General features: G+C 37.4%; 2 protein-coding genes across 5 annotated transcripts in view; one reads left to right on the plus strand and one right to left on the minus strand.

The window, feature by feature from the left end:
- stxbp4 (syntaxin binding protein 4) overlaps positions 1-20,305 on the minus strand; it is a 65,800-nt gene extending 45,495 nt beyond the window's left edge. For 2 of the 4 annotated variants that reach the window (XM_055004775.1, XM_055004776.1), the window contains exons 1-5: positions 10,063-10,220; positions 2,577-2,650; positions 2,400-2,495; positions 2,241-2,310; positions 202-276 (exon numbers count right to left, since the gene is read on the minus strand). In XM_055004775.1, coding sequence (XP_054860750.1) covers positions 202-276; positions 2,241-2,310; positions 2,400-2,495; positions 2,577-2,650; positions 10,063-10,118 — 371 coding nt within the window. In that variant the 5' untranslated portion in view covers positions 10,119-10,220. Of the gene's footprint in view, positions 1-201; positions 277-2,240; positions 2,311-2,399; positions 2,496-2,576; positions 2,651-10,062; positions 10,222-10,267; positions 10,353-18,319; positions 18,490-20,256 lie in introns of those variants that run through there. The other 2 variants (XM_055004774.1, XM_055004773.1) reach the window with 2 other exon arrangements.
- LOC111582283 (hydroxycarboxylic acid receptor 2-like) lies at positions 14,786-16,668 on the plus strand. Its single transcript, XM_023290888.3, has 2 exons — positions 14,786-15,378; positions 15,731-16,668. Exons 1-2 carry the CDS (start codon positions 14,983-14,985, stop codon positions 16,421-16,423), a joined length of 1,089 nt encoding a protein of 362 aa, XP_023146656.2. The 5' UTR covers positions 14,786-14,982; the 3' UTR covers positions 16,424-16,668.
- Positions 20,306-21,832: the final 1,527 nt, after the last annotated feature.

Genomic DNA, 21,832 nt, shown 5'->3' on the forward strand with positions numbered 1-21,832 from the left:
TTTTTGTGTTTCAATGATTCCATTACAGAAAATTCAGAGTTCGAAGAGTCATTTGAAACTAAATGGTCTTTACAAAATTTTTGTGCACCAATAAATCTGCTGCAAAAACATTCACCAACAGACAATTTAACAACCTTTAAAAAAATAAAGCTCCTGAGCAAAAGACTGAAGTTGATTATTTCACAATAAAAGCTTCTTTACCTGGACTCGTCGTCTCTGGTGACCAGCAGCGACATGTGATTGGAGAGTGAAGCCGTCCTCAGGATCTCTACGGCCCTATCAGGAAACACAGATGTTAACAGCTGGAACTAAACATGGCGTACATAAAGAAAGAGGCAAAACTGAGGGGAACTGCTAGCCTAGCATCATACGCCAGCAGAAACTGTAAAAACAGGAAGACAGTCCTTGAACTACTCATTTATGCTATGGAAAACAATCAAATCTAACTGTAAAATCGAGGTGTTTTGTTAAAATCCCTTTATTCTACATGTCTCATTTAAGAATTCACTAGAAGTAAAGTGTCTGTTCTAACTAGGTTTTGTAAGAAACTAAAATTATCGTTTCATGACCCAAAAACCCACCAGCAGGTATGAAAGTAATGTTAAAATAAATCACCAAAATGATTCAACTTATCAGCCAGAAACTGTAAAAACTGAAAGAATCATCAGATTTTCAACTTTCCAGCAGTTCTTAAAAGCATCATGAGCGACCTAAAATCTACTAAATCTGAGCTAAAAATGCCGACGTCAACCAAATCTATTTATTTTACATGTCTCATTTAGAAAATAGCAGCAGATTCTGTAAAAAAAAAATCATAAATGTCATCTTCCAAACACTTCTACACTCAAATCATCACTTTCCACCTCCGTTCTTCACTGTCAGGACCATGCACCCACTGTGGTAGTCTGATTCAACTGCCAACAGGGAAACATTCAGAGAGTTTTCAGGTTGAACTGCAGGCAGTGTTTCTACAGAGAGACTAAGAGGAAAACCAACCCACTGGATGAATAAATAAATGCAGCATGGCTCAGAAACAGTGAACAGAGGAGCAGGTTGATGGAGATGCATTCAACACGGTGAAACATCTTTCTATTGATGATGAACAGAGACTGAAATGTGGCTTAAAACTCATACAAAATGACTTAAATTCACCTTAATAATGCAAATCTAGTCTAAAATGACAAATTTCCAGATATTTTCATGAACTTTCAAGTAAGTATGGACTGTTTTTGAGTTATTTGAACTCAACTGAACTCATTTTGGACATTTTTTAGTTCATTTGGACCAATTTTATGTTATTTGGGACAAGTTTCAAATCGTTTTGGACAATTTTTGACTGAGAATCCAACCCACTGGATGAATAAATAAATGAAGCAAGGCTCAGAAACAGTGAACAGAGGAGCAGGTTGTTGATCCATTCTGCATGGTGAAACATCTTCTACTGATGATGAGCAGAGACTCAAAACTGGATTAAACACTGTTCAAATTGTTCAAAATTGTTTTTTGAACAATTTTTGAGCCATTTTTAACTAGTTTCAAGTAATTTTGGATGGTTTTAATTTGGAAAGTTAATTTGGGAATTTTTTTTGGTACTTTGTACAAGTTTGAAGTTATTTTAGACAAGTTTTGTATCATTTTGCACCATTTTTAAATCATTTAATGTTACTTTTGGTTTATAGAGCTGCAGTACTTTAGATTGAAACATGAACCACAGTGAATCAAAATGAGTGTTTCCAGACACACGATTCCTTCAAGGACCATCAGAAAGCTGAAAGCCTGATGATTCTATTTTTACACTTTCTGGCTGATAAATGGTATCATTTTGGTCTCATTTAAGCAATATTTTATCTGTTTTTTTATCTTAAAAAAAACAAAAAGGAGGCAAATTGTTTCTTTTTGGTCATATCTTGCCTCTTTTTGTTGTTGTTTTTTCTCCTTTTGGTCATATTTGGCCTCTTTTTGTTGTTATTTTTCCTTATTTTGGTCATATTTTGTCTCTTTTTGTTGCTGTTTTGTCTTATTTTGGTCATGTTTTGCTTCGTTTTGTAATTTATCTCTTTTTGGTCATATTTTACCTCTTTTTGTTGTTGTTTTTCACCTTTTTGGTCATATTTTGCCTCTTTTTGTTGTTGCTTTTTCTTATTTTGGTCATGTTTGCCTCTTTTTGTTGTTGTTTTCTCTTTTCTGTCATAATCTGCTGTCTTTTAGTTGAATTTTTGCAGGTAAACATGCAGACTCACCTTTCATTGGTCACCCCGATCAGACTGTTGTTATTGACATCCAGAATCAGGTCACCTGACTTAAGCCGACCTGGAACAGAGTGTGACAGGTGAGGGGGGATAACGTTGATCAGAATAATAATATCTGGATGTATTTTCACCCAGAATAAAGAGAAATACCGTCCAGAGCTGCCAGCCCGCCGCCGATCACCCTCTTTATGTAGATCCCGAACTCCTCCCCGGTCAGCTCCCTGTAGCCTCCGATTATTTTCACACCTGTCAACAGACTCGGTTAGAAAGTGCAGCTTTTGAACGAGCATGTGACGGAGCTCAGAGGTCGGAGGTGGACATGCTCACCGAGTCCCTTCTTGCAGTCGCAGAACTCGAGCCTCTGGACGGCCCGGTTGATGCCGTGAGGCCCCATGATCGTCCTGGCAACACAAACACGACACGTCAGCTACATGCCGGAGCTCCTCGCCGTCTGTTTGCTCCGCTGCACAAAATAATCAAATCACGGCAGGATTTTGTCATCGTCCCCCTCCTCCCTCCTCCCGCCTCATCCGACCAATAAAATCTCCTGAATCGGCGGCGGTTCCACCATGTGCTGACCTGGATGTCAGACGGCTGCAAAGGAACATTTACTTATTTATCCAGAGGTTCTCCTCAGAACGTTCAAGAACTGCTTCAGACGAGTTCAATCTGATCCTGGTTTGTTTCTGTGGAGGCAGCAAATACTGACGGACCCACAGAACCGGGTCTGGACCCACAGAACCAGGTCTGGACCAAGAGAACCAGGTCTGGATGGACAGAACCGGGTCTGGACTAACAGAACCAAGGTCTGGACCAACAGAACTGGGTCTGGACCAACAGAACCAGGTCTGGATGGACAGAACCAGGTCTGGACCATCAGAACCAAGGTCTGGACCAACAGAACCAAGGTCTGGACCAACAGAACCGGGTCTGGACTGACAGAACCAGGTCTGCACTGACGGGTTCTGGAGGCTCCGTCCTGAGGCCAAACAGGCTGAACACAAGAACACTGACAATGTTTACATTTTATAAGTTCTAGATCTATTATTTATTTATTTTTGCATATTTTTTGATGCACTGCATATTTTTTAGATTAGAATTTTAATAATTTTGCACACTGTGTATGTTTACATCTTTAAATGTTTAAATTTTTTTACATTCTACATTCCTTTTTAAAAAAATACATATTTTGTGCACTGTAAAAATGTGCACTGTACATTTTTAAATTACAGTTTTTTGTTTTTGTTTTTTCAGTTTACAAACAGAATATCATTACACCACTACCATTACATTTTTGCACATTATATTTTTACATTCTACATTTTTTGCGTTTTTTATACTATATATTTATATGTATTTTTTTCATTTCTTTCACTCGACATTTCACATTACTTTTTTTAAAAAAAGCATTTTGTGCACTATAAAAAACATTCAGTGAATATTTTTAAATGACTTTTTTTTACATTTTTGCATATAGAATATTATTACACCATTTTCTTTACATTCTTGCACACTGTATATTTTTAAACTGTAAATTTTATATTACCTACTTTTAAATTATATTTGTTTTTTTACTTTGCATGCTGTATATTTTTACATTTTATATTTTTTATATTTTTACTGTATATTTATAATTACTTTTTCTTGACATTTTTTACATTCTAAATTTTAAATTATTTTTTTAAAAGAACATTTTGTTCATTGTAAAAAAATCACACTGTTCATTTTTAAAATATTTTCCTTTTAAACATTTTTGCATACAGAATATTATTACACCGCTATCTTTACATTTTTTCACACTGTATATTTTGACATTGCACTTTTAAAATTTCTGTATTTTTACATAACTTTTTAAAACATTTTTGTACACTGTATGTTTTTATACTGAATATTTATAAATTTCATTTTTTAAAACATTTTGGTTCATTATATTTTACACTGTATATTTATACATCACATAATCGTTATTTATATTGTACACACGGTGTTTTTTTTTAAATATTTGTGCACCCTGAATTTTTTTCACTGTAAATTTTACATTACATAAAAAAATTGTGTGCAGTATGTTTTTAAAATACTTTATTGTATATTTTAACACTATATATTTACATACCTTTCTTTATTTGCACACTGCATATATTTCGACATTATATTTTTTTCTTTAAATTTTTGCATCCTATTGTTATACGACATTTGTTGTTTGCTTTTGCCCACTGTATCTTTTTACACTGTATATATCTACATTATTTTTTTTATTTGTACACTGTATATATGTATACATTACATTGGTTTTCTTCTCACTGTATATTTGTGTTAAATTGCAGTTTTACTGTTATTATACAGATATTTACAGTGCTTTTTTCTAGTTTTTAAAACATTACAATGGTCCATCGCTGTCTAATACATTTTTTCTGCTACCAGATTTTTTACAGATGAAGAAGAGAAGATAAAGAGAAGTTGGTTTTACAGAATTACATATAAAATAAACATATTAAAGTGGGTTTATTTCCCGTCTTCCTAGTAAATCTGGACTGTTTTCAGGAGGCGGCGCTGCTATAAGGTCCAGCTTATACTCCGTATAGGTGCGTTATGTAAAGGATAATAAGGTTGCTGTGAAGAGGCTTATTTTGAAATAACAACATCATCATCTTAAAGAACATCCACATATATAATAAGAATACGCTGTATGTACGCAGTGATTATCCACAAAGCAACCATCTGGTCCTCTGAACTCAAATAAAACATTAAAACCTGAATAATCTGAAACAAACTGCTGGTTTAAAAAGTTGATCAATAACTGGCTCAAAATGCAGTAAAACTTGAAGCAAGATGGATTGATTTCCCTTCCAGTCTGTAAATGTCAAAATATAATAGGTTATATTTACACCTGTGGAGACCTGAAGCCGGATTCTTTTATAAGTGCTGCCTTTTGTTAATTTTCTATTATATCAAACCATAACATTCAGGTAAAAGCACAAGAATGCTTGTCTAAAATTATTTCAAACTTGTCGAAAATGATACAAAACTTGTCCAAAATTACTTCAAATGGGTTAGAGTCCAAACCTGTCCACAATTATACAAAACCTGTCTAACATGACTTAAAACTCACCTAAAATGACCTACAATCTGTCCAAAATGTCATACAATCTGTCTGAAATTATGCAAATCAGTCCAAAATTACCTAAAACTCACCTAGAAAACACCTAAAAGGTGTCCAAAATGACTTCAGCTTTGTCCAGAATTATGCAAAACCTGTCTAACATGACTTAAAACTCACCTAAAATGACTTACAATCTGTCCAAAAAGACATAAAACCTGTCCAAGATTAATTCAAAAATTACCTAAAACTGACCCAAAAAAAGCACCTAAAACGTCTCCAAAATTATGCAAAATATGTTCAAAATGACTTAAAACTTGTCTAAAATCAAGCAAAACTTGTCCAAAATGACTGCACATGTGTCAAACAGAATCCAAACCTCTTCAAAGTTGTGCAAAACCTGTCTAACACGACTTAAAGCTCATCTAAAATGAATTACAATCTGTCCAAATGACATAAAACTTGTCAGAAATTATGTAAATCTGTCCAGAATTATGCTAAATCTGACCTAAAACTGACCCAAAATGATTTAAAACTTGTCTAAAATCATTCCGACACTATTTCAAAAGGGTCAAACAGAGAAAACCTGTCCAGAATTACGCAAAATCTGTCCAAAATCACTTAAAACTCACCTAAAATGACTTACAATCTGTCCAAAATGACAGAAAACCTGTCAGAAATTATGTAAATCAGTCCAAAATGACCTAAAACTCACCTAAAATGTGTCCAAATGACTGACAATCTGCCCAAATTTTAATTGGTTAAATTATAAACAGCAATTAATCGATTAATCGATTGGAATTTACAGTTTTGGCTCGTTTTTCATCAGTTAGTGTGTAAATTAATGTTTCTCTGTGATTTTATTTTAACTCACACTTAAATAAATCAAGCTTTTAAAATTCTGTACCACTTTTAAATCCTGAATATAGAAGATTTTTCTTTCAAACGACAGCAAATATCTGTAAAATCAAACAATATTTGTTGCAGATTCGTGACGCTGAACAGTTATCATATAAATTAATGCTGTTTCTGTGATTTTACTGGTAATTATCTGTAATTGAATAAAACAGGGAACATTAGTAAAATAAAAGTTGATTATTTGCTGATTTAAATTGTTATAAAAAATTGTGTCATTTTGAAGTCAAGCTTCATAAAAGAACAAATTATCATCAAAATTTATTATTCTCTATGAAAAATGAATCGTTTTTTTTTTTTTTTTTTAAATACTGTTGAAAATGATGAATTTTTCCAGTGAATAAAGTTTATTTTTTCATTTTCCAGGTGGGTTTCTTTGGTCGCTGAGCTTCAGGTGAATAAATAAAATGAGATCACGGTGGTTCTAAGTAGAGCAGAACGTAATGAGATTATCTGAGGACTATTCTCAGCCTCCAGACGTGTCGACACTCAAACCTGGAACCTGCCGAGTCACGACCAGCAGCTGCAAAACGTTTGTTCCTTCGGTTCCTTCGTCAGCAGTTTGTTCTGTTCACCTCGTAAAAAGACAAACAGAAGCTGCAGAACGAAGCCGATGGCCGGGACATGAGGGAGCAATTAAACTGATCGCTTAATACCTGATAATCTGCGCTACCTGCCCAGAGCGATTAGCATCACCGGTGGAACCCGGTGGAACGGTTCTGCTGCAGGAGAATAAATCCTCTCTGGTTTAAAGGTCGGACCGGTGAGTCCCTCTGAGCAGATCTGAAGGCTCAGATGTCACAGAACTGGAACTGAAACTCACCAAGGACGAGTTCTTGTTGGTACCAGACAAAGAGACAAAAATATTTTGAAAAGACATAAAATTATGTCCAATAGATTAAAAAAAAGGAAAACCGACAACAACTTATGACTAAAGAGCTTAAAAAAAAAAAAACTGACCAAAAAGAGACAAAAAAATATTAAAAAAGAGGCAGAAATGGTCAAAGACAGACAGAAAAAAATCCAAAAGGCAAAAAACATGATTAAGGACAACAAACTATGACAAAGAGACCAAAAAATATTTTTAAAAACAGACAAAAAATATGGAAATAAATATCCAAAAAAGGAAAATAAAACTATCATAAAGAGGGTGCCCTTATAGCTCAATGCGTTAAGCAGGTGTACAGAGCTGGTTCCTGATGCAGCAGCCCTTTGCTGCATGTTCTCCCCCAACTCTCCTCCTGTTTCCTGTCTCTCTCTCACTGCACCTTTCAAATAAAAGCCGAAAAAGGCCAAAAAAAAAAAAAAAACTATCAAAAAGACAATAATCTCAAAAACAACATCAAATTATTAAAAAGACACAACATAATATCAGCAAAAGGCATGATATCATCACAAAAACACAAAATCATCATAAAATAAACAATTAATGATAAAAAAGATGCAAAATTATCAAAAAGTGACAAAAAATGTAAAAGAAGACATAAAACTATGAAAAAGAGACCAAAAAAGCACGAAGACTAACAACAAATCACGACTGAGTGATTAAAAAAAGACCAAAAAATACAAAAAATATAAAAAAGAAGCAAAAAGATCGAAGACAGGCAGAAAAAAGAAAAAAGACAAAAAAATAAGAAAAAGGACAACAAATTATTCATGTTTTCATTAAAGAACAGTTCATATTTTACTAAATCTGCCAGTTTGTGTGAAGTTATGAGCACAACTGTATGTATTTTTAATCATCATTATATGATTTATCTGATTAAAACTTAATGATTATTTTCCTGAGTGCCACGAAAAGGAGTGACATGAGGAGGATGCAGAGAGGAAAAACAGAAAAATAAATGTTGCATGACGTTATTTTACACATTTTACGTGTTCAGCGTCTCATTTTAGTGCCTGAAGTTCTCAGTGTGTTTCTGCAGATTCATTCCCTCCGTATTATATTAAAATTTATGTATAAATACAGTTGAAAGCTGCAGCTCTGTCATTGTGGAGCTAAAGTCATCACCGGGAGCCGCAGCCTCGGAGGATTATTGTTTGGTGTTTGCATATTTAATCTCCTCCTGTCTGTTCGCCGTATGCTGGGAGGGAAACCAGGAGAGTCTCGGCGGTGAATCAGCACCAGATGTTCTGCTGCAGATGACTGATTCTGGCAGATTTCTACCCACCGGACGCAAACAGAAGCTGCTGCAGCTTCAGGTCAAACCGGACGTCGATGGAGTTTCACCCACAAAAGAAGGAACGATGAAGAGTCTGATGCTGCAGCTGGTTCAGGAAGAAAAGCACACATTAAAGGACGACTCTAAAGGATTCATCTACGGTGAAATCCATCCTTTAACCCTCTGAAACACACCGACGACGACGACGGGTTGACTGAGTTTAAAACGATGTCAGAAAGAGACAATAATCACTTCACCAAGAAGAGAAGATTGTTTTCAAAAGAGGGGAAAAAAGCTATAAAATTATTAAATAGAGACAATAATTACTTTAAAGAACTAAAAAGAGATTAAATTGATTTAAAGGAGACCAAAAATGTCAAAGACACAAAAAATCCAAAAGACAAAAGAAAAAGAAAAAGGATGACAAATTATGAAAAAGAGACCAAAAATGACCAAAATGAGACAAACAGTTATTTTAAAAAAAATAGGAAAAAAATATCAAAAAAAGGAGAGCAAAAATATCAAATCATCATAAAGTAATAAATGATTAAAAAAGACACGGGATTATCAAAAACAGACAAAAAAAAAAAAACAAAGAGAAAATTATCTGAGAAAAAAATAATTATCAAAACTGAACATAAAAAATAATTATAAAGACTTATTATGAAAAAGAAAACCAAAAAAAGAACAGACAAAAAATCCAAAAAAATTTCAGTTTGAGTCATTTTGGAAAAATTTCAAGTCACTTTAGAAAATATTTGAGTCACTTTAGAACATATTTGAGCCATTTTAGAAAATATTTGAAACATTTTGGGCAAGTTTTATAAAATAAAAAAGAAAAATGAAGCAGGAACAAAAAACACCCAGAAACAATGTACAGTTCAGAGGGTTAAATTAGGTTATCTAGACAGCTTCGAGTCATACTGAGCATTTTCTGAGTCATTTTGGACAAGTTTCAAGTCATTTTAGACAATATTTGAGTCATTTTATAAAATGTTTTAGTCCTTTTGGACGAGTTTCAGGTCACTTTAGAAAACATTTGAGTCATTTTAGACAACATCTGAGTCATTTTGAACAAGTTTTCTAAAATAAATAGTCAAAGAAGGGATTTTTTTCCTGTTTCTCCATCATTCTAACTGTGTTCTGTTTCCACTGAGCTGCAGGACTTTAGATTGCAGAGAAAAATGAGCCACAGTGAGTTAAAATGAGACAGGAGTGAAACAACAAACACCCACAAACTGCTGCTTTCAGTTCAGATGGTTAATGATACTCTAAAATGAAGTAAGATGATAAAAACGGAGCAATTCAAGACGTACTGGTCAAGGAAACTGTTAGCTTTAGCTCAAATGTCTGATTTATCTCAAGTTGTATTTGGACGCGAGTGTGTCAGAAAAACTGCAGTGAAAAAGCACAAAATGTCCCCATGAGAGCTGCTAGAAACACGTTATTATTTAAACGTCTCTCACAACACGCCTGACCCAGAACTGCATGTGGACTTAAACTCCCAGACATCTGTCGCCTTCAAGTCTGCACATGGAGGAGAAACAAACGGCGAGAATCAGCCCAAGGAGCCGAGTTTAGGTGTAGTTTTAAAAAGAAGGAGGCGAGGGAGGAGGAGCAGGAGGGGAATTAGCCTTACCAGTAGAGGAGAGACAGCCCATCGAATCGCTCGGCGTCCTGAGGGAGGAATGGCATCGCACAGCGGTCTGGGAGGGAAAAAATAGAAAATCACACACTGGCAGAAACAGACGTGAGGCGGCGTTGAGAGCTGGATGAGAGGAGACGGCGGGTCTGAGGGAGAAGAGGGGGATGAAATCTGCCTCGACAGGGAGAAACACGCTTACCTTTAGCACTAATCCAGCCTGATACCCGTCAGTCACCCTGCAGGCTGGAGGGGATGGAAGTTCAGCCGCTCAGCCGCAAGACAGACTGCAAACACAAAGCAAAACGTCAGAAACAGGCTGGAAATTAGCAAATATAGACTGGAAAATCATAAAAACAGGAAGCAAAATGTCAGAAACAGGCTGGAAATTAGCAAATATAGACTGGAAAATCATAAAACAGGAAGCAAAATGTCAGAAACCGGCTGGAAATTAGCAAATATAGACTGGAAAATCATAAAAACAGGCAGCAAAATGTCAGAAACCGGCTGGAAATTAGCAAATATAGACTGGAAAATCATAAAAACAGGCAGCAAAATGTCAGAAACAGGCTGGGAATTAATATAGACAGGAAAATAATAAAAACAGACAGGAAAATGTCAGAAACAGGCAGAAATTATTAATAGCTGACAAAAATTATTTAAAAAAACAGAGGAAATAATCAGAAACAGAGAGAAAATGATCAAATATGAACAGGAAATTTTCAAATATTGACTGAAAAATAATTAAAAAACAGGCAGGAAATTGTCAGAAACAGGCAGAAAATTATTTATAAAATATAAGAAAATAACAGAAACAGGCAAAAATGATTAAAAACAGGCAGAAAATTCTCAAAAATAGACGAAACATTTGGAAAAAGAAAGAAAAAAATTAGCAAAAAAGACTTTTTTCTTTAAATATCCAAAATAACTGAATATAGTCAAAAACTGTCAAAAACTATTTCTGATTTTTGCTGATCAAAACTTTACAAAACAGACAATAAATAATGAAAAGCAGACATTAAATGATTAGAACCCAACCAAGACTAAAAGCCTGAAATCATTTTGTTTGTTGGATCGAAGAAGGTTATTAAAGAGTTTCATAAACGTTCAGATATGTTCACTTTCGGCTGCATCAGTTGGAGAATTATAGACTAGACTGAAGACTTTGTGTCGTCACAACAAACATCTTGTTCTCAGTTTCCTCTTTCTGTCAGGATTTAGACAATAATAATAATCTGATTTATCTCATCAATCTAATCTGGAGGAAATGTCACAACAACAGATGACTCATCAGGATCTAAAATATCTGACAAACAGCTGATTCATCCTGAGGAGCACAACCTCAGTAATCCTGTGGTTTCGAAACTTCCTCAATCTACAGAACATTTCTAATCGTTCCAATCGTCACCGTTCGTTCTGCACAGCTCCAGCAGCGACAGATCAAACCAGCGTCGACCCAGAAACACAAACCACACAACAAACTCACAATGTTTCTCACGTTAAACTGAACATAATTCACCTCAATCCAACGTTTAAATGAAGATCTGACCGATCAAACTGGTGTTATAAATGTTAATATGGAAAATTATCAAAAACACACAGGAAATGATCAAAAACAAACAGAAAAATGATTTTAAAAAAACCAAACACTAAATTGTAAAAAACAGACATAAATCATCAAAAACAAACAGAAAATAATCAAAAACAGACAAAAATGATCAAAAACAGGCAGATTATTATTTAAAAACAAACAAAAAATGATCAAAAAACAGACAGAAAAATGATCAAAAACATTTAAAATCATCAACAATTAAAATAAATTGTGAGGAATTACTTCAAAATATCAAACATTATATTTTTATTGTGATGCTAATCTTTTCTCAACAGTATTTTCATATTTTTTGTTTATTATTATTAGTAAACTTATTAATTTAGCTGAATGTTAGCCTGTATCATGGCCAAAATTAGCAGTTAGCATGATTGAAGTCTCACATTTTAGCTGAATGTTAACGTTAATGGTGGCTAAAGTTAGCAGGTAATGTTACTGAAGTCTTACATTTTAGCTGAATGTTAGCCTTTATAGTGGCTAAAGTTAGCAGCTAGCGTTACTGAAGTCTCACATTTTAGCTCAATGTTAGCGTTAATGGTGGCTAAAGTTAGCAGCTAATGTTACTGAAGTCTCACATTTTAGCTCAATGTTAGCGTTAATGGTGGCTAAAGTTAGCAGCTAACATTACTGAAGTCTCACATTTTAGTTGAATGTTAGCCTTTATAGTGGCTAAAGTTAGCAGCTAATGGTACTGAAGTCTCACATTTTAGCTGAATGTTAGCCGTTATGGTGGCTAAAGTTAGCAGCTAATGCTACTGAAGTCTTACATTTTAGCTGACTGTTAGCGTTAATGGTGGCTAAAGTTAGCAGCTAACATTACTGAAGTCTCACATTTTAATTGAATGTTTGCCTTTATAGTGGCTAAAGTTAGCAGCTAATGGTACTGAAGTCTCACATTTTAACTGAATGTTAGCATTTCTGGTGGATAACGTTAACAGCTAACATTACTGAAGTCTCACATTTTATCTCAATGTTACCGTTTATGACGGCTAAAGTTGGAAGCAAACATTAGTCATATTATTTCAGCTGAATCTTGTCACTTAACATTACTGAAGCTTTAGGATAGTTAAAGTTAGCATCAAGCATGACTGAAATGTATTATTTGAGCTGAATGTTAGCCTTTATGGTGGCTAAAGTTAGCAGCTAACATTAATGAAATGTCACATTTTAGTTGAATGTTAGCCTTTATAGTGATTAAAGTTAGCCGCTAATGTCATTGAAGTCTCACATTTTAGCTGAATGTTAGCATTTATGGTGGCTAAAGTTGGAAGCTAACATTAGTCATATTATTTGAGCTGAATCTTAGCACTTGATATTACTGAAGCTTTATGATGGGTAAAGTTAGCATCACACATGACTGAAATTTATTATTTTAGCTGAATGTTAGCCTTTATGGTTGCTCAAGTTTGCAGCTAGCATTACTGAAGTCTCACATTTTAGCTGAATGTTAGCGTTTATGGTGGCTAAAGTTAGCAGCTAACATTACTGAAGTCTCACATTTAGCTGAAGGTTAGCGTTTATGGTGGCTAAAGTTAGCAGCTAACGTTACTGATGTTAAATGTTTAAGCCAATGTAAAGGATATCCTAAAGTCAGGAGCTAAATTTATGAGTATTATGCTAATGCCATATTGAGCATTAGAGCCCAGAGAAGATGCTCTCTAGAAATTAGAATTACAAGTTGACAAGATTCAAATAAATGTTTAGGATTCTGTTCAGTAATTGTTAGGTTTACTTGATTTATTTTATTCTTATATTTAAATTTTAAGTATTAACATAAATATTCATGTTGTCCTTTCTGGATGAACATTACTTCCTTCAGTCTCCACCTCCTGCAGACGGCTCGGTCTCTCTGCATGTGAAAGTGTTGAGAAATGTTCTTGAACGTCACTCTGTATTCACTTTATGAATCAGCAGCAGTTTGGCAACGAGCTGATGATGACGACAGCAGCGACATCCTTCAGCAGGAAAATAAATCCATGAGCAGAAACCAACCTGCAGCTCTTCATGAATGAAGCTTCCTCTGGTGAGTCCTGGATTAATCTAATCTGGTCTAATTCTCTGTATTCAGAGTAGAACCACATGGTCTTATTTACAAACACAGGCTTCATTACAGCTCCGGTTTAGTCGCTGTAAAAACTGCTTTTCTTCATCTAATTGTAATTTTTCACCTTTATTTTTGACACATTTAAATTTAAGGTTTAAATCTTGATTTATTTCACTTTAAATAAATGTTGCTAAAAATAAAACGGTATTTCCACTGTTGAATTGTTTAAATATTTGACACTCATTATGACCAAAATTAGCATTTAGCATTACTGAAGTCTCACATTTTAGCTGAATGTTGAAAAAAAGTTTCATTTAATTGTAATTTTTCATATTTATTTTTGACAGTTAAATTTCATCAACATCCAGGTTTAAATCTCGATTTTTTTTGCACTTTAAATAAATGTTGCTGTAATAAAACAGTATTTCGACTGTTGAATTGTTTAAATATTTGACACTTTAATCAGAGCAACAATATTGATTCCATTTGTAATATTACCTTCTCAACAGTTTGTGCAATATCCATTTCAAAATACTGTAATTTTTCAATTTTGTGTGCAATATTACTTCACTACCTCATGGTTATTAGGAACTGCATTTATTCTCATACAGTAATAACAATAACATTAACCTCACAGTGGGCACATTTTCATTGTTGCAGCACAGGGGATAGATTCTATTTTTTGTTTTTTGTCTTTTAATTGATCTTATATTTTCTTGACTGATTTTTTTATCATGTTTATATTTTTAAAATAGATTTTATGTTTTTTATTTCTGATATGTTTTTGGCCAATTTGTAAAAGTTGTTTTGATTTTAGATTTTTTTTAACTAACATTTCTTTTTCTTGTTTTTCTTCTTCCAAACAGCAGTGTGTAGTCAGTGAGCTGTTAGCAGATTCCACCAAATACTCATTTTTCCATTTCAAACCTAAAATTTCTGCAAAAAAATTAATGATTAAAGAAAAACTGGAGAAAGGGCTAGAAATTGTTTTTAAATGTTATGTAATTTCCATTCTTATTTAATGCTTCACTATCTGCCCTGAGAGGAAAACTATCTGGTTCACCTACAAACTCTAAACTTCTCTGTTTTCCTGTCTGCAGTTAAAAAAAAAAAAAAAAAAAGAAGACGGTGGAAAGCGGAAGCTGTGAATTTCCTGAATGCTGAAACTTGTCCTCAGATTTTACCCTCATCTGACCACCAAACTACCTTTAATCGTTTATAAACAACCTCCCCAGGACCAACCAGATCATTTGATTTTGCCAGAATGCTCTCAGAGTCGAACTTTACCTCGACCTTGAACCTGACCACGCCGGTCCCAGGCGGCGGCGGCTGCCCTCCGGTCGGGATTCAGCTGGAAGGCCTGATCCTGCCGCCCGTCCTGGCCGTCGACGTGGTGCTGGGGCTGCTGGGAAACGTGGTGGCGCTGTGGATCTTCTGCTTCAAGCTGAAGGCCTGGAACCCCAACAACCTGTTCCTCTTTAGCCTGGTCATCGTGGACTTCCTGGCTCTGGTCAGTCTGCCGCTGAGGATCGACGCCTTGCTCAGAGGTTACTGGGTGTTCGGAGACGCAATCTGCCGCATCAACCTCTTCCTCATGTTCTCCAACCGCACGGCCAGCATCGCACTCCTGACTGTGGTGGCCGTTTACCGCTACTTTAAGGTGAGCTGAACCGAAAACACTCCTGGATCACCGCAGTCAGACTGAGGTGAACCAGGAAGGTTTTCGGTCAAAGTTAGCATCAAGCATGACTGAAATGTATTATTTTAGCTGAATGTTAGCTTTTATAGTGGCTGAAGTTAGCAGATAACGTTAGGGTCCTCACTGAATAACGGACTAGTGAGGACCCTTAGGGAAGTGTAGATACAAGTGTAGAGTAGATAAAACACGAAGTAGGACGAAGGACCTTAGCTAAGGGTCCTGAATCTACTCTCAGATGTATGTCACTTTGGATAAGGGCATCTGTTAAATGAAATTGTAAACTGTGATTGTAACGTCGGTCCTCTGGTTGCAGGTCGTCCATCCTCACCACCGCTTCAACCGCATGACAAGGCGTCAGGCCGCCGTGGTGTCGCTGTTCGTCTGGCTGCTGGTCGTCGCTCCTCGGGTTCCTCTGCTCGCCTTCAACCACATCAAGGGCAGCGGCGACCGAACCCAGTGCTTCTTCTTCACCTCGTACAAAGAGGCGTCTCGTGCCATCGTGGTCCTGGTGGCAATGCACCGCATCCTGACGGTGCTGGAGTTCGTGGTTCCGCTGGCGCTGCTGCTGTTCTGCTCCGTCCGGATCTCCAGGTTTCTGAGGCAGCGGCAGAGGGGGAAACCCGACAAGGTGCGAAAGGCCATGCGGGTATGTGCTGCCATCGTGGCGGTGTTCATGGTGTGCTTCCTGCCCACCACGGTGACCACCATCGGGCTGTGGGCGGTGCGTTCGTACCGGCCGTGGGACTGCAACGCCTTCTACACCTTCACACAGCTCAACATCGTGTCTCTGGGCCTGAACTTCCTGAACTCAGCGCTAGACCCCATTGTCTACGTCTTCTCCAGCTCCATGTTCAGGAAGGCCCTGCTGGGGGCGCTGCCTCACTGCCTGTGCTGCCGGCGGGACGACGTGGACGAACTGCAGACGGCGTCAACATCTGGGACTCAGTTGACCAATCAGCAGGAGCTGAAGTCGATGAGGTCGGACCAAGGCAGCGAGGTCATGTGAATGAAACTGATCCTGAATCAGTGTTTAGTTTGTTTTTAATGCTGTTAAAACTTGAATCCCATCAGTCAGGATCAGTTGTTGCGTCTGAAAACAACCTGGAAAAACTGCAGCTCTACGTATTTACTGATCCTCCTTAACTCCTCAAGTCAAACACCCAAAGAGGTTTCAGCCAGTGCCAAAGGAATATCTCCATGTATTTAATATTATATGTTACTTTATGACACTTTGGTGTTTACAAATCTTGGTTTTTGATGCTTCAAATTTAATAAAATCATAAAATATATCATAAAATATATATTTATATATGTGTTTATGGGTTTTTTTTGTCTTCTTTAACTACTTTTGTTGCTGAATCGTTCAGTTAACAATCCAGAATCAGTATTTTGTAGCTTCTAAAGAACAGAACTACACCAGCGTTTCACATCTAAGAGGCAAATATCAGTTCCGATGCATAGAGGAAATTTTAACCGTCCAAAAAGGTTTAAGGCAGCGGCAAAAGAAAATCACCAGCTCTTAAATGAAGAGCTGAGAATAAACGAAACAAAGCAACGTTTTTAAAGTAGTTTCGTTAAATGTTCTCAAGGCCACAGATGACAGAACCTTCTCTACAAAACGTTCCTGTAACGTGTTATGTTAACTAAGGTGGAACGTTTTGCCTGAGATGTGCTGAGGCTGTTTTGGGTGAATACATTTCTTCTATAGGTGTGATTCCTTTGAAAAACTTGTAACTGAGAAACTGTGATGACTCTGGTTCCTTCTGTCAGATCTGCGGTTTGTTTCCCTGCAGGTGGACATTTAGCTCCATCTAGTGGAGGATCTGCAGCTCAAACAGCTGATGTCTGGATTTATGATTGGGTTTGCAGTGACAACGTGACGGAACATCAGATCACAGGACCAACCAAAGAAATTCATCAGCATTTTCTGTCTGACTGCTGCTTTGACTTCATTCATCAGATGTGCAGGAGCTCTAAAAGTTACAATCAAACTCCATACAGATAAATTAATATTATTACATTTATGCAAATAAATAAGAATTCAACTAAACTATCCATGCTGGAACATACTGAGATGTTCACTGACTTTCCTTCATGTTTGAAATGATGACAGAACCATCACCACTGAAGTCCTTGCAGAACATTTCAGTCCTTATTCTGGGTTATAAACAGCTAAATGTCAAAGTATTTTCTACTTCTGATTTCATCAACGTTTCACAGACAGATGGAACAAAAATGTAAAAGAAAGCCTGTCATGTTTCAGTGCAGAGTTAAGAGGTCGCTGTAAATTTTACAGTAACTTTCTGGCAGATGGATCCTAGAAAGTAAAGAGTTAAAGTGTTCACAGTAATATTACTGTGTTCTCATTTACAGTACTATCTGTAACAACTGTATTTTTTTCTAAAGTACTATTACTGTATTTACATTTACAGTATTACTATTATTACAAGATTTTCTTTTACAGTACCATTACTGTGATATTGTTACTGTTATTGCTGTATTTATATTTATATTGCTAACAGTGTTCCTAATTATTCTAGCTGTGGGTCAGAATGGTCAGAAAAGCAGGCTGCCTGCAGAAATACGACTGGATAGAGTCGGACATTTGGGCATTTTTGGAATACTACATTTGGTGAACTGTGTATGAGGACATACAAGGTGTTTTTCTGGTATAGTCAGGTAGTATGGATACTGGAGGACACCCGTTGTCATGGTGCTACCTGAACTCCCACAATCCTCTCTGCCTGCCTTCATGAACGGCCTACTCTGGTTTTTACTGTATTAACCAGGAAGAGGCTCCACCTGGTGGAACAACCAGGTACTACAGCTGATCTACTATCGGTTACTGTATTTTGAATTGCTTAAATCATTAATGGAAATGAATCTATTAACCATTACTCACCCTGGTGTGCTGCTGTTGTCGTGATACAGTTCAGAGAGAGTTGAGTCAACAACCTTTCTGATGAGGATTCATGCTGGGGCTTTTCTTTGGACCCTCTTTCCTGATTTCCAGCTGATCTGTGACTTTGGTATCTGGTGGCATCTGGACCGATCCTCACAATGAACCTGCAACTGCAACAATAAAACACATTACTTCTCAAACCTGTGTTTCCCAGCTGCCACAACTCAGTGCTGTGTTCACTTCAATGTTCATGTGAGGTGCATCAAACAGTTCTGTGATGGTCTGTGTTGTCAGTGCACAGAACATGCTACCGTCACGTGTGTGGAACGGGAGATCGCATGACATCACACAATCAACATCAGGACCTGTTACAGATGTTTTGGTGAACACTGGAGCTCCAGCAGCTGTTTGTGTTTTCTAACCTTCACCTGGTTGTGTTCCAGGAATTAGTCTCCCAGAGTCAGACTGTCAACAAAGAGTTCTACTGGAACGTTCTGAGGAGTCTGAAGGAGAACATTTGGAGACGACAACCTGACCTGTGGTGAGGGCTGTGGAGGCTCCAATGTTCTGTATGTTCCATCACAGCAGCAACATCATGCAGCGGTTTCTCAGCCAGGACACAGTTTAGGAGACTCAGCGAATGGAGTTGAACATGTTTACAGGACTATCAGAGAGCTGCACTATGAAGCAAGTCTGACTAGTCAGGTTTTCTTTGAGTAAACTGGGAGGACAGAACATAAAAGCCCAGTCTGAGATAATGGTCAACAAGACGTTATGGATACCGCATGGTAGTTATTACATTTCTTTGTGAACCGGGTTTTCTTCATCAGGGTCTGTGCCATAAAAGAGGGTACACTGTCCCAAAATGAAGGATCCACTGAAATCACTTTAGTTTTTAGTCAAATCACAGTGAGGCTGATGGTACTGAATGAATATCCTCTGTGATACATAGCGGCATAAATACTGATCATTTTTCTGGTCTGTCTTCTATCAGCTGCAGCACCAACAGGACTCGGCATAAGAACACATTTATGCATTTTTCGCATCAATCGTCAGACGGTCGTACAAAGAAGTGAGATTAGTGGGCTTAAAGCCAGAACTTTCTGTATCACAAATGTGGCTCTCTATTTACCCGGCTAGGTCTCCATGGTAACTGATGCTGTAGAGCTGACCTGGTCTGGATCCGGTTATGTTCAGAGTTTCAGATTAAAACGAGATGGAGGAAGAGTCTCCACTTAATCGAAGCGTTTCCCAGAAACGCCGAAAGCTTTAAGACATGGCGGTACAACCTGTGCGGGGGCCCGGCTAATTCCCGGTCCGACAGTTAAAAGCTTCAAGACATGGCAGTACAACCTGGACAGGGGCCCGGCTAATTCCCGGTCCGACAGTCGAAAGCTTCAAGACACGGCGATGTCCCGGTTTGTACCGTGGGACCAGGAATTAGCCGGGCCCCACCGAACCGGGAATTAGCTGGGCCCCTGCCCATTTCTACATGGTGTTAAAAGCCGGACAGCCTCAGTAACAGCGGAGTCTAATATCAGAGCTTCAATCTAACGTCTATTTCGGCTAATTTAGCTGCTAGCTTCAAGTCGCCAGCGTATTTATTCCGCCAGAAAAAACTCCTCTGATGTTACTAAAGACATGACGCAGACCACAAGTGTTGAAACCATAAACTAAAGATGAAAATATGCAAATTAAAAATGCAGTTTAGAAGTCCAACATTGCTTTATCAAGTTATTTCCAGTTAACGTGACCAACGACTCTCCTGGTTATCAAACCAACAGAAGCAGCTGCTAACCTTTACTAGTGTGTGAGGAAGTTATTCACAGGGAGTGAACACATTAAGTTAGTTAACTTGAAGGTAAAACGTTAGAAAAACGTTAGAAAATGTCCCAGTTTGAGTAGACTAACAGAAATAATAATAATAATAAACTGACCTTTGGTTCCACTCGTTCTTTCTTTCTTTGTCCGTTTACTCCAGAAAACCGTTAAATATTTGAATTTGAATTCTCTCCTCCCATTGGCCAGTTTTTTGGGGCGGGTTTATGACCACATATGGATTTACAGTAGTGAGCGAGTGTTTTCCCACAAGCCTTTGCTGTTTACAGTAATATACGATGGTCGTCTCTCAATTCTAAGAACGCAAGTCCGTACTCGCGTACGTGCGTGTCGGACTCCGAAGTACAGACTTGCTAGAACGCATCGAGGCTAAAGTGCAACTGGAACACAAAAAATGCAACACAAAGCTTTACAACATGAAAAACATGAAAAAGACGAAAACCCATCCCTCCCTCCCTCCATATATACATATATGCACGCACACGCACACACGTCCACACACACACACACACACACGCCCACAAACACACACTCCCACCACTGACAGTAGGGAGACATGGCATGGCAAGCTGACGGTTGTGGAAAACGCCTCCATTGGGGTCGTCCACAGTGGGAGGAATCGCAGGCCATGACCACTGGGGGCGCTGGCACCCAGACCCACTGACCCCGACAGACAGGGGGACCCCCAACCAGAGGTAGGGAGCCCCCAACCAGCCGGGCTGAAGGGACCCGTGGACAGCAGACCACATACAGCACCCAGTGTGGAGGACCCCCTGAGAAAACACTGGAGTTAAATAACAAAAAATTTTAAACTACAAGATAGAATAAAAGACCTGTAAGATAATAATAATAAATGATTCTTTGTCTTCCAAAGATTGAAAAACCTGGAAGCAACATCTCCAACACGTTCCCACAGATGTTCCCAACACTGGAACTAATGTAGATTCCACATACTGGAGATATTTCTAGTCCTACTACAGACAGTTTCCTCTCTGCTCTGTGGAAACATGTCCGTCCTGTCAGCTTTAGAAGATGTCAGATTAGATGTCAGAGCAGCAGGTTTCCATCTGGTAGCTTCTCTCTGAGCTCACATTTAAAAACTGGACGTTAAAACAGCTCAGCTACAATAAAACTGTTCTCATTCACATGTTTTTCTGTTTCTGTTCATCCATCCAGGCATCACAATCTAGAGATACGTAGAATCTGGTTTCTGTTCTTTTCCTCTAGAACCAGCTGTGATCATCAGTATTATGGGATGTATCCTAGTGTGAACAGTTTAGACTCCTAGAAACAATCATTGGTTCCCTGGATGTGTTTCTGGTTTCTGATAATTCACCAGATAAACTTTAAAAGGTCATTCTGGGTGAACTTTAAGGCTCATATCAGCAGGTTGGGAGGTGGTTGGTAGATCTGCATTGATCTTTACAGATTTTCTGTTTTGTTTTCCAGTTTCATGAAAGTAAATAAAATTACAGATAATACCTACTAAAACCACTGAAAACAGTATTAATTTATATATTACCAATATGACAACAGGCTTGTATCGGTGTTTAATAAATGGGAATTCATTCTTTTACAAAGTGAACTTACACTATTTTACTGTATGTAAATCAGTCAAACTGTCTTTATTTCTTCTCCGTTACTTTGTTATCTTTCATTTTCTGCACCAGTTTG

This window comes from Amphiprion ocellaris, chromosome 18 (genome assembly GCF_022539595.1).
Source record: "Amphiprion ocellaris isolate individual 3 ecotype Okinawa chromosome 18, ASM2253959v1, whole genome shotgun sequence".
NCBI classification, from domain to species: domain Eukaryota; kingdom Metazoa; phylum Chordata; class Actinopteri; family Pomacentridae; genus Amphiprion; species Amphiprion ocellaris.

What these genes read in the sequence shown, in the direction of transcription:
- LOC111582283 (XM_023290888.3), top strand. Translation starts at nt 14,983, where the DNA reads ATGCTCTCAGAGTCGAACTTTACCTCGACCTTGAACCTGACCACGCCG. An exon ending in CCGTTTACCGCTACTTTAAG is followed by an intron (nt 15,379 to 15,730) that starts GTGAGCTGAACC and finishes CTCTGGTTGCAG; the next exon opens with GTCGTCCATCCTCACCACCG.